Source organism: Ambystoma mexicanum, chromosome 2p, assembly GCF_040938575.1.
Source record: "Ambystoma mexicanum isolate Mex_15411 chromosome 2p, UKY_AmexF1_1, whole genome shotgun sequence".
Taxonomy (NCBI): Eukaryota; Metazoa; Chordata; class Amphibia; order Caudata; family Ambystomatidae; genus Ambystoma; species Ambystoma mexicanum.
The window spans coordinates 320,446,251-320,459,899 of NC_090923.1; the positions used below are offsets into that span (position 1 = coordinate 320,446,251).

The following is a 13,649-nucleotide window of genomic DNA, read 5'->3' on the forward strand; positions in this document are numbered from 1 at the left end:
TATGAAGCTCTATCTAGTATTTTTAGGAGGAATGTTACTGTTGTGATCGGTCTATAGTTGTTAGGTATAGTAGGGTCAAGTGACGTTTAAAAATAATAGTGGTAGGACCCATGCTTCTTTGAGCGATGAGGGGACTTTGCCTGTGGTGAAGGAGGCATTGATAAATGCTGTGATGATTGGTGCCAGTGCTTCTGCACAGTCTTTGACAAGTGGGGCTGGGCAAAATTCTCATTTGCATCTTGATGGGTTAAGGCATTTCAAGATCTATAGTTTGTCCTGGGTTGTTACTTTGTCAAATTTGAATTGGGGGTGTCATATTTGGTGTTGTGGCTGGACAATGCTTTCTGTGGGGTGGGGTTTGTGATCAGATTGTTTGGCAGCTATTTCTCTTTGAAGCATGTCTATTTTTTTGCAGCATAGCACTTTGTATGGTGCTGCACCATACAAGATCTTTGTTTTCTGTGGAGACTTGGGGCGTGGATGATTCTAGCTCTCTAAGGATGGTAAAGAGTTCATGTGTGTTGGTGTTGTCGTTGGCAATCCTTGTGCTGAAAGAAGTGGAGGCTTTGGCTGTGATGATAGCTTCTTTATATTGTTTGGCTAGGCTAAGGAATTCCTGTTTAGTGGTGTCAGTGGGAGAGTTTTTCCAGCAGCATTCTCCAGTTCTTTTCAAAGACCTGAGGTTGGCTAGTTCTTGGGAGTACCAGGAGTTGACATGCGAGATAGATTTTGATTTTTTTTGGTTTAGAGGTGCAATGGTATCTACAGCATTGGCTAGGGTGTTGGCGTAAAGGTTCACTAGGGTTTGAGGATCAGGAGTACTGCTGAATTCCAGTGTGATTGGGTTAAGAAGTGGTAGGATGTTATCGTTTTTGAGTTTTCTTGAGTTGCGGGCCATTGAAATTGGTAGTTGTTTGGCAGGTGGTTTGTAGTGTCTGGTCACAGGCATAGAGAATGTGATAACATATTGGTCTGACCATGGGCAAGGTATGATGGATTTGATAGTGATATTTCAATTAAGGTCCGCTAGCCAGTCTAGCATGCGTCTCTTGATATGTGTGGGATTGTTGATACATTGACAGAAACTTAGGACTAGAAGCGAGTTGGCAAGGGAGGTTGCTGAATCCAAGGTGACAGTCACCTAGGAGGGTTACAAGCAGTCCCTCCAACTCTGGTGATGGGTCTATCACTTCTGAAAATCGTGTAGTCTTTGGGTAAGGCCAGGGATAGGGTGTGGCCTGAGGCTGGATGTAGCCATGTTTTAGTGATGGCTAGGGCATCGAGGTCGTTGATCAATAGGAGGTAATGGATGGCTAGTGCATGGGTCAGAAGTGATGGAGCGTTGAGCAAGACAAATTTTAGAGAACATTCGGGCAGGCTGTTACTCTTGGTGTTGCAATATTTTGGGTGTACCATACCTGAGTAAAAACATAATGTGGTGTAGGATGTCTTAATCGAGTGACAAAACCAGGCGATCACAATTTTCATTTTTTGAATCAATTTAGTTTTATGAATCCGGGACCACTAATTAAAAAATATTGATTCCATACGGTATCGCTCCACTTTTGGTACAAGAAACAAACAAAAATAGAAATAATTACATTTATTTAAATATACACAAAATATACATCTAGAAAATTCCAATGTTGATAGTGACTTCAATGAAGAATAATCAGTGCACGGGACACATCACTGTTCTATATTATGTTTACATGAATGTAGATTTTTGTAATACACACACATAAGAAGTGTATACACATTTTATTTACCCTCAGTGCACGTACACCATGGACTGAAAAATGCATTAGGGGCCAGGATAAGGCTTTAATTAGTTAAAAAACAAATTAAAGCAGAACATCCATGCTTATCTAAATCTCTCAACTTCCCCTTTGTTGAAAATAGATGCCTCCTCCATCTACTCAATGGACAAACCGCATCTAGAAAACATATTTGAAATACCGGGTACTTGTCTTTTCAGAGGTTAAACCACTTGTAAAAAGGAACATGTATGTTCAATGTGTATGTTTGCTAAATTTCCTTTAGTGCTGTTTGTAATGCATTAAGGAAAAAAGGTATACATTTCTTATTTTCAATGGACAGTTTAATGCTAAGAAAACGGTTAATGGTTCTTGTTTGTCTTATTCTTGATTGAATCAGCACCAGAACTGTGCTTTGTGATGTAACAAGGGGAGGACTTCAGTTAAATTACCCTTCTAGTTATGCACACAGTGAGACTTCCTTTTGGCCCCCAACAGACCTCTTCTGCATTTGTGCATTACCCAGAGAAGGAGTCAGGGGATCTCCCAGTGTGCACACCATAGGGCCTGTTCTATCAAATGTGTAATTCCAGAAGTGCCTTCACTTCTGAAATATTCCCTAATTTCCCTAAATTCTAAGTATGTAAAGTCAATTTACATGCCCCCACCCCTCAGTACTTACAAAATGACAGGGGCCAGGGTTTGAACTAATACTCTTTTAGAGTATATTTCCCATATGCATCGCACAGACAGGCGAGCATCAGTCAGTAAAATGGTGTCAGCTTCCCTTCACATTCCGGTCCCATTCCTTCTGTATTTGGGCCTGTCTTCTGTCTTTCCCCCTGAAGACGGCTTGGGCATTTAGCTCCGAGGAGGCATCACTTACAGTTTTTTGCTATTAACCCAAAATGGGTCCAAAGGAAAGCATTCTATTCCATTCTCCTTTCTGTTGTTATCGGTTCTCCTTTCAATTGTTCTTCCTCTGCATCAGCCAGCCAGTGAGTGTGCATAATGTATGGGTTCAAACTTTTATAGAACAGAAACCACTCCGTTTAGAGATATATAGTATCATTTCTCCAATATAATTGGTCAATGTATGGTGGAAAGAAAAAATGGTAGAGAACAAAGTGAGAAGAGGGTGGGCAAGGTGAACATGTGCATTGTATTTCTTTTCCTCAAATCAAATGCTAGTTTCTTTCATGGCTCTGCTAATGAGAGCTCCTTTAATATGTGTATTGCTTCCTGTGTTGAATGGTATCCACATGTCCTGCACTCACTTCCTTTCCCTATTATCAGTGAAATCTGGTGAACATGGTGAAGGGAATTTCACATGGCATGGATGTCTCACTTTCAAAGGCAACCAGTCTACACCTATAAGGTGGACTATACCCCCCAGTCCTGTGTACACCTAGCCCCTTCCATACTGATTCCTTACACTCCTTGGACATGGGGGATTTTTTAGGGCCTTATTTACAAAAGTGTTTTGCAATGGCACAATCCCATTGAAAAAGGCTTTGCAAATCAGGCCCTAAATATCTGCACAGGAATTCAGTATCTATTCTGAGAGGATGTATCTAAAATAAAGTAGGACAAAAAGATCGAATTGCAAAATGCTGAGGCCCACTGTGATGCATTTTGCAATTCGATCTTGCCGTTTAAAAAAAAGGTTTTCCCTGCATTCTCTTTCATGTATGCGGGGGACAACCCTGCAGCCCCTGTACACCTTCCTCAGTATTCTCGGATTTGTGATTTTATATATATGGCTAATGCTTGAAAACCATGTGTACGGTCTTCTGGATACAACCTTTTGGGTCGATACCATTCTAAGAGGCAATGTCGGCTTGTGAATACTTCCATAATGGTACCATGTGCGCAATGCCTCTACGCATTTAAAACAAAGCTGCCCTTACGTTGCACATGCATAGCCTTTTGTGCGGAAGGTTTATAAGGATACAGCTAGTGCCCTCAGAGTCCTGTGACTATATGAAGCCGCTTGGCCTACATCCATTTGCCTTTAAATAAGCACATGCATCATTGACGTCCAAAGTCTTATGGTGAATTGTTGTGGTATTGTGGCTAGTATACGTAATTCTACATACAAAATAACTGTTATTGCATCGCCTTGAATGCATAATGTCGACAAAGAAATGCCAGATATTAAAAGAAATAAACCATTATTTTTGCTGATATCTGATGCCCTCCATGAAGTCACTGTGGCTGCAGCTTCATTTTATTTCCCAATCTGTTTTTATATGGGCCTGTGCCTGTTCCTTTGAAGTGATATTGCCAGAGAAATTGTCTGGCAGCAAGAGGAAATGCCAGTGAAGTGATTGCTGCTGAAACAAATACATTGAGAAATAAACAAATACATTGACAAACACATACAGAAAGAAATACATCTACCAACAAGTTCTGCTCTAGCCACAACGCCTAGATCAGGGCACCAGAATGCAAAGCAAATATTTTGGAAAACTGAGAGAAATGAAAGCTCCACTTGGACAGAAACGCCAAAAGTCGAATTAACAATGCGTGTTGGTACGTTCCGTAGCAGCGAGGCTAAGAGCAGGCAAGAGGAAGGATCTGTTTACTGAAATGTAGACTAGCATCGATCTGTAAGCAAGGTCGGCTCATCTTACAGGATACAGCCAAGAAGGGCACATCCTAATGCACCGATCTATGCAACAGCCACAAAGAACTGATCCCAGACCGAGTTCAAAACACCTTGCCATCAATACACCCTTTCAACTATGACGATACTTGTTTCATTGTTTGTGATATATGTGCTATTAAATTAATTGGGTGTATTATTACAAAAGATGTGGGTAGCTGCGTTAATTTCACACGAAAAAGCGAATTCTCGAAAAGCATTAGCTCATTTGAAGGGCACGCTTGAAACAAAGAAAAATGGTGAATGACAGGTTCTCCCTGGAGGGAAAATGTTTGAAAACGCCCAAATTATTTGCAGACACGGGGAGAAGCAACACAGGGTGAAGATACCAGCATTGTGAGTGTAGGGTAGGGATCTGCAGCCTTTGACTCTTTTGATGACTTTGACTACATCTCCTATCAGCCCCAGTCAGCATAGTCAATGGGGAGGGATCCTGGGAATTGTAGTCCAACACATCTGGCGAGTCTACTTGCATTCCTTTGCTAAAGGTTTCTCTTCCTCTGAAAAGTGCCCTGCTTGGTGGGGCGGGACTGTCCCAACTGAATATTTGACGATATTAAAAGAAAAACGTTCAATATAAAAAGTAGTTTTCTTAATGGGCCAAAAATGTGCTTTAGCCTCTGCCAAGTGCAGATGACATTGACGTATGTCTAGGTTAGAAAAAGTAGACCCCGGGCAAGACAAAGCAGAACAAAGGTAATAATGCATTTATGATACAAATATGCTGACAATTTCTGAAAACTGTCATACTAGCTGCCTCTGACTGTGACCACTTGGATATTCTGGACTTTTATACGTTTTATTTTTTAATTTGCCATCCACTCGGAGCAGTGCCTTTCAGTCTGCGCATTCTATGGATCAAGGAATGCACATTAATGTGTCTCGATTTCATGGGCTGCCACCCATAGATGAATCAGTACACATTTCCTTTAAGATAAAATCATTCCAGGATCAAATATATGCATCAAATCAATTCCAAACTCGCTGGGTTTGTGCCATTTTTACATTACTTACAAATGATATACGTTGGCCGGAATAATGGTCATTTGCCCAGGTTTGACTATCAGGTGTCATGGTAATCATACCATCTGTCAGGTTTTGTCATCAGAGGTTCAGAACAAAAACAAGATGTGATTGTTGTCATCACATGGCCAGGTTTCCACACTAATGTCCAATCATTTAGATGATATGCTTAGTGGTACTGTAGGGGCAAATAGCTTTGAATCTATGGGCCTCATTATGAGGAGTGCGCTAAGGGGTTAACAGCGCCGATAAAGGTGCCGGACCTATTAACCCCTTACCGCCTCATTACGAGGTCCGCTTGCTGGACCTGCTCAGGATGCCTTGCTTTACCAGACGTCCTTAGCGGTTCCGCGAGCGGCCCAGCATGCTAACAATGGGCCCGTCATTAACGAGCATGCTTCCCATTCCCATTTGAGCCCTATGGGGCTCAAATGGGAATGGGGATGGACCGGATCCGGGTTCCCTGAATGGGGAAATACCAGGCCCTCCAAGGTCGGAATGGCCCTGAATTTCCACATTCAGGGAACCAGCACCCAGGTTTGGGGGTAGCCATGCCGTTATTATGAGGCCCTATTTGTTTGAAATTCGTGTGAAATCCATCTAATTAGGCACCTGAAATGTCTATCTACGTCTTGAAACATTTTGCATTTTTACAATTTCGCAATTTGGCCATGATATTGTGAAAATTGTGGCTGTGAAAGATGCAAAATTTTGGGTTACAGTTCGGGGCAATCTGCCTTGCAGAATGCATTTCTTTCAAGCTAACGGCTTAAACAAAGAGGAACATGTGCCAGTTTTGCTTTGCCAGTGGAGCTTTTGCCCATCCGTAACCAACTCCACTTGACAGGTATTGACATAATCTGCACCAGGTTTTACATGATTTTTGGAGATTTACATCATTTATGAGGTATAGGCATGATTGGCCCAGATAATCCATTGCCATATATTGTAATATTGTAATTAAGTCTCATAGTTTTATGTTTTTTTTTCAACATTTCCATCTGTAGTTATACATATTTATTTTTTAATAATGACATATGAATTTATTCACATTTATATTTGCCCATAAAAAAAAAAACAAATGTGTGCAACTCGTGCTGTTCTACATTTGTTCAAATACAAAAAGTAGCACTTTGATGCCTGCAATAGGATGCTCATAGAGCTCGGTTCCTGCACATCAAGCCAAGATCCATTTTCACATTAAACACAAAGAGGTGCACCTTCTGCTGATGTGATAAACATCTCCACAACCCTTTAAACAATTCAAAGGGAAACCAATTACTTATTTAAGCCTCTCATTTGTGTTTGCCTCATTAGGCAAACTAATAACCTGAAGAGCTAATAAGGACACATGCATTTCCGTTTTTTTTCTCTGCATGAAAAGGAAATGGTAAACTGGGAAATCTGATCACAATCATATCCCACATTCTCTATCATTTGAGAGATCATAATCACTTGCCCATTTGGAATCCTAGGGATGCTTCCCCCTCTTGGAGCAACAAGCATCCACAAAGATGACTCTGTACAAGAACTAAATGCACAAACAAATGCACATGTCCACCTACACACACAAACACACGCACACACATACACACACACACACACACACACACACATTGAGACAATCACATACACCATCACACCACTTGCTCATCCACTCACTGTCTTACCCTACTCATCCGCCCTCACTATTACATGAACGTATGTTGGCGCATGTGTTTTGAGTCATTAAAGCTACATACCTCGCTCACAGCACTCCCCACACTAGCTACACTCACCTCACCCACCCAATGCAGCTCACTCATCCACATAGATCACTCCATAGTGAATGGGATTTTGTGAGTTTTTGAGTGAGTGAGAGTGAGAGTGAGTGTGAGTGTGAGTATATATGTGTGGCCATTGAAAAAATAGAAAAAAGTAAACAAAAAAATGGCCACCATGGAAACGGGAGAAGGGACTACATGTAGTCCCTTCTCTCTTTCTATGGTGCCCATTTAAAAAGTAAACAAAAAAATGGCCGCCATTGAATGGAGAGGAGGGATTACGCATAGTCCCTTCTTCCTTTCCATGACGGCCTGCTGCAGATCGGGAGCGGACGTGCTGGGGACACAAGTGTTTCCAGCACGTCCGCTCCCCAAATGGACTTCAACGAAGGTAAGTGGGAACGGGGGCGGGGAGGGAATTCTGTTGATGTGGGAGGAGGGAAGGGAGAGGGGAATTGGGACACCACTTACCTCATTCTCCAGCTGGGGAAGAAGGCGGCCTCCTGCCGTGAGGCTGCCTCGAGCAGGGGTATTGCCCCTGTTCCGAGCCTCCTCATTGGCTGAGAGACTGCCACCGCCCCCCCCACCCCTCCTGCGGCAGGTACTAATTTGCAAAAGGCCAATCTCTAGTCTACAAAGAAGGCAGATGAATATCTGTACTTGTATACTAAGTGCTTGGTTAACAGAAAAAGTTTATAATGGTAAAATCCCATAGGAAAACGCTCTGTGAATCAGGACCTACATGTGTTGCTAGATTTTGCGACACAATCTATTGAAATATCTCTATAGTTGGTTCTTTACGGAGAAATATCCCTCAACCAACACCCCATCTTAAAAATACCACCCTGCAATCTGAGACAAGAAGCAGGCTCTTTTAATCATATTGGGCCTCATTATAAGGTTGCCGGCGTGGAAACAAGGGTACCAGCAACTACAAGTCTGCCTGCCAGAGCCTCTGTGCCGGACAGGTCTGACCCTGCCGGGTGCAGCGGCCATGTTAGGCAGACTTGTCACGGGAGCACCAGCACCATTGCTAACGGTGCTGGTTCTCCCGTGTCCCTACTCCCATGGGACTCTATGGGAATGGGGATTAACAAATGTACCAGCGCCTGACTTCTCGGCCGCCAAACTTCTAATAGCCCTGTGGTGCCGAGAAGTCAAGCGCCAGTAAATTATTACGGGTCTGGCGCCAACCCACCAGTAGCACCGGCAGGGTTACCGCCGGACCAGTAATGAGGCCCAAAATGTTGTATTGAAAAAAACAAACAAATTGCACAATTTCAAGAATTGCCCAAATGTGCCGAGTTGTATTAAGGTTTTAATTTCTTCACTTTTATAGAAAATATTGCATCAACTTAATTCTTGTTCATGCTCACAAGAACTATTACATCAACTTGACTTTTTCTATCAACAACCCATTTCTCACATCATCTACTTGATTCATATAACCTTCAATTTCTCCAAATGTATGCCTCAAAGTACCAACTTAATTTATCAATTAATTCATAGATATATTTGACAGAAGGCATAATATTGACTTTTCTTTTAAATCATTTCATAACTACAGTACACCTTATTGCCTAAGTACTAAACACCCTGCAATCATGTGTTTGTATTTATACTGCTAGAACAGCCTGAACCTTATTGCAGTAGATTTTTTTATATAATTATACTCCTAGAACAGCCTACACATGTTTCACTCATAGGTCCATATAAATCATCATGGGCCAAATGGTTAGCTTCTTCAGGGTTAGTTTTATTGTCTTTCTTATATTTGTTTGTAAGAGATTGCATGTTTTCTTTGTTACATGTCTCATAAATGACCCAATTTTGTACACAAATTAGCAAAATCTCACTTTTTAATAAATTGGGTATATATTCCTTTTGATGTAGTACTGATATTATTCCCATCAATCTAGTGTGTTTTGGTTCTCATCAGGTTTTCTTCTTCACCTTAAGTTTGAAGAGCACAGCATGTTAATTGTGTGCTCCGGTATTTCCGCATTGGTTTAAAAAAATAAATCAAGGAAATGCAGGTGCCACCCCAACTTCCAATACTGATGAAATAATTTTCAAAACACTACACTAGCTTTTGATTACAGTGTACTTTGCATCTTCACACAGACATCCATACCAAGTTATACGTAGGCACCCACCTTAACATTGATGGTTTCACAAAAATGAAATCTATCTACAATAAAGTAAGAAACACAACACATTTTAGGCATTTCAGTGAATCTATTACTAGGGTTTGGCATTAGAGAAATATGGCTCCTTTATAACATGGTTCTCCAATTCCTAGGCTGATTTAAATCATGTTGGACACCATCTCAGAGAAACTATCAGTTTTTAGCTTGGGTATAGACAGTACTTGATCATTATAAAGGCTTGGAATTCTAATTCTAAGTACCACAGTTACATGTCTTTCAGTTACCTTATTTACTATGGCAGACACAATCGGAGGACTTGTGATTCCACATTTCATGTTGAGTTGTCTAAAGCCTCCAGACATCCCAGATGGCAGGGAAAAGACCTTATATGATGATGGTTCCGAGGGTTTCAGTATCATTGGGAAGCACAAATCTAATACACATGTTTGGTGATATAGCTTTTAAACATGTAAATGCTATCTATGATTTAATTAATTCTTTAGAAACATGTCTAAATAATCTTGGGTCATAGGTACTCACTTTTTGTTTCTCTTTCAAAGACCCGGGACAGGTAAGGGCATAGACAATCCTTAGGCAGATCCATCAGATAAGCTGTCCCTCCTGTCTCTGCCTCTGATCCAAAATCTCTCACAGAAGTCTGGTCTTGCTTTTGGGAAAGGCCTCTGCATTCAGTCCAGTCTGGATAAGGCCCTTTTAAAGAGATTTCCCTAACAGCTACATCCAGTTTGTATCCAATCTGCTTCTATCCTCTATGAGGACACACTTGCTTCTCTATATTCCAAATCCCTCTCTTCTTCGTAAATGTTTGAGAATGAATACCCGGAGTATTTCACACATACTGCATCATTTGGCACCGCATTTTGCATTGGACAGACCTTGTGATAGGTTCCCTTCAATTCACACACCCACAAGGGGATACCTCCTTTCTTCTATGGGCCCATTGCATTTTAATGTTTCTTAAGGGGATGTGCCAGCTGCAAACTAGCCCCTCTCCCTTTCAGGAGTGATAACTGATAACAAAGTGATACATTTGTTTTTCTAATCATTTACCCCGTGTACATTTGATATCAGTGAAAATTAAATATCGAGCTTTGTAATAATATTCTGAATCCATCAGTATCATTTATGCTTCTGGTACATGATGCATAGTAGAGTTATTAAAATATGTCATTTAAACATTGCATATATATTTGAAAATTAAATCATGATATGCTTTGGAATTGTTTTTGTTTTGCTAAATACAGATCTGTATCCAGTGAGACAAATGGTTCAGAAACTACAACTAGCAATGCATTTCTCATTGTCACTTTGAATGCACTTGTTAAAGTACATTTTACTATAAATCTGCTGAGCCGTATCTGTGTGAGCTAAACCATTATTAATAAGTTGAGAAAAAAGTTGAATATGGACACTTTGTACTTGTAATAGCAGTCGAACAATACATCGGCCATACATAAAATGATGCTGTGATGCTAATAGATATACTAACTGTATAAATAACTTCATATTCTGTCCTATTCTTGTATAATGATAATGGAATAGTAAGGACCTTACACCCCAAAGTGACACCCTCAAATCAAATTGTTTTTATTTCCAATAAACCCTACACAATCCTTTAATTCTTAACCATGTCCATGATTGGTGGCAATATTATTGTACTGACATTATTTGTTTGCATTCTTTGTTAATTGACACATCATAATGTTATAAAATGACAATTCTGAACAAGTATTGACATTGAAATAATAATAATAATAATAATAATAATAATAATAATAATAATAATAATAATAATAATAATAATAATACTTTTGGAGATTTTATGGGGAAATAAATATAATTTTGCTTTTGTTGTGCAATGTATTTATGCTTATTTGTTTACATTTTTTATCTATGTGGCCTTTTGGAACATGTGTTAAATATTCTACATTTAAATTGTCAAACACTATTGTTGTCCTGTTTAAAAAAAAATGTTCTTCTAACCCCAAGAGATACAGTGATTTTGGTAATACAGAAAGAAATGAATCTAGACATTTAGAAATTATTCGCATACCTACTGTATGATTAACATCATTAAAATGGGAGATCAGTCAATCACCACCCCAATATGTACTGGTCTGTCAACTAAAGGAGAAATGGGATAGGATGTTGTTTTTCTGGGGGATGCAGTTACTTGTAGTGGTGGATCAATACTCGTCTAATGTATTCTAATATGGACATGTATTGCTTACATGTATAATTCTAAGAAGAAATATGCCTCCTGAGTTGGAATTTCTTTGGAACGGTTATTTACAAAAATATGTTATTTAATATCAAATGTGGAAGAATATGATTATGTGTTTGATTAACAGAGACACAATATGAATACTGTTTTTAAATAGCTATAGGGAAACCCATTTAACCCATGCATTACAAGCCAAACAGAAATGAGAATTAATCACGCAAAACAACATAACAAAATGACAAATATAAAATTACAAAAAAGAGGGATTCACTAGATTATGCCTGATGAGTGCTCGGGATTTTATACAGAAATTCAACTCAATTACTTTTCTAAGCATACACATGTGGTTGGGGCATTTGAAATGACCTCTTTCACATATACATCTCTGATTGTAAACGAGCCAAGGCCCAGCTACAAGTAATAAAACAATTCACACATGCAACACGTGGCTGATTCATTAAAAAAAATCTCCACATGCAGATTCCGTTTTCTAAGCAGTTTGAGAAAACCAGTACATTACGGGCATAGCAGGCATGCCACGTGAGTGGCTGTGTTATCCCTTAGCCCATTGCTGATTCATAACTGTACTCTAGGGGTGGGTGGTTTGTATTTGTATTTATTAAGTTTATATAGCGCTTTATCCAAAAACGTAAGTGGTAAGTGGTTCTTTGGCATTCCCCTGCACCTGTCATCCCTCCTACTATCGGCCAGGCACATGTGGAACGTGTAATGCAGAGAAAGACATATTAACGCATTTCAACTGCCATCATTTCCTGGGAAATAACTGATTTGCTCATACAAAGTAAACACACTTTAACCATTTGACCTAGACAAGTTGCATCACTATTGCCGTGGATAGTTGCAGCATTTCAGTTGTTTTATAAATAGCGCTGAAGCAGTTAAAGTCTGTCACTGGAAATGCTCACAGTGCACACACATGGGTGCGGTCGGCCCAAGGACATCACTCTGGTGGTCGCATGCAACAACACTCATACAGCTGCATTGGACACACTCAACACTTACATATGCATGGAGGGCCTGACTTTGGGCCTTTGCATATGCAACCAGTCCCCTCCTCCTTCATGAAATGCTGCTTGAAAGATGGACAAAAGCTGCATAGTGATGGGTACGATTAGGTCATTCGCCTTTTCTGAAAATGTGTACACCTCATTAAAATGCAATAACAAACCATAGGTGTTTTCACTGAAAGGATGGTTTCTGAAGTCAAGCACCAATAAGAGTTTGTTCCAAACAACATGAATCATAATACAGGATATGCAAGATTGAAGTGTGGCTATAAAGTCTATTTATTTATTTAAAGTCTATAGCATACAATCTTAAGGCAGAATCAGTGATATCCCAAACCAGCAGCCACATTATCTAGCTTTGTATGTGTTTTGCCTGTAGGTTCCTTTTAACGAAGAGAGTAATGTGTCTCTTTTCTTTGTTTTTGTTTGTTTCTTTTGTTTGGCTGCCAGAACATCTTCATGGTAAGTCATGTGTTGGAAACGTAGGCTCTGTAAACATTGCAATCACCTAATTTGCTTCATTGAAAACACATGCCATATTTTAAGGCGATCATTCATTGATTCCATACATACAGTGACAGATATTCATTAAGCTCTAATTCACAAAATTCATACTTTACGCGTCATTATCAAGCATAATCATTTCATTTACGTTTTTCATCAAGTGATGATAAAGAAGCACATGCGACCTGCACTATGCAACCTAAACTAAATGTGAACACTGCCGCGAAAGTAAAAGGTCAAATTCGACGTTCATCACATGACATTCACTCCCATTTGTTTAAACAATTCTATCCCTTCCAACTGTTTTCGTAATTGCCATCCATTACTTCTCCATTGCATTTAGATTAATGTGGTTGGGGGGTTGGAAGGGGCGGGGGGGGGTGGAAGCTACCAAATATGTGCCTTTTTCAAAAAGAAAAAGTATAGCAATTAAGAAGCAAGCAACCTTTACTAACAAGGTATCTAAAACACAAATATAAAATACAAAATGCAAGTGGTTTGATCATTGCGA

The 13,649-nt window shown here is 39.8% G+C and overlaps 1 protein-coding gene across 4 annotated transcripts in view; it reads left to right on the forward strand.

Moving 5' to 3' along the window:
- CACNA2D3 (calcium voltage-gated channel auxiliary subunit alpha2delta 3) overlaps positions 1 to 13,649 on the forward strand; it is a 3,251,448-nt gene that overhangs the window by 195,260 nt on the left and 3,042,539 nt on the right. Inside the window, exon 1 of one of the 4 annotated variants that reach the window (XM_069643643.1) lies at positions 13,089 to 13,096. The exons of the other annotated variants lie outside the window; for them this stretch is intronic. Coding sequence (XP_069499744.1) covers positions 13,094 to 13,096 — 3 coding nt within the window. The 5' untranslated portion in view covers positions 13,089 to 13,093. Of the gene's footprint in view, positions 1 to 13,088; positions 13,097 to 13,649 lie in introns of those variants that run through there. 4 annotated transcript variants of the gene reach the window in all.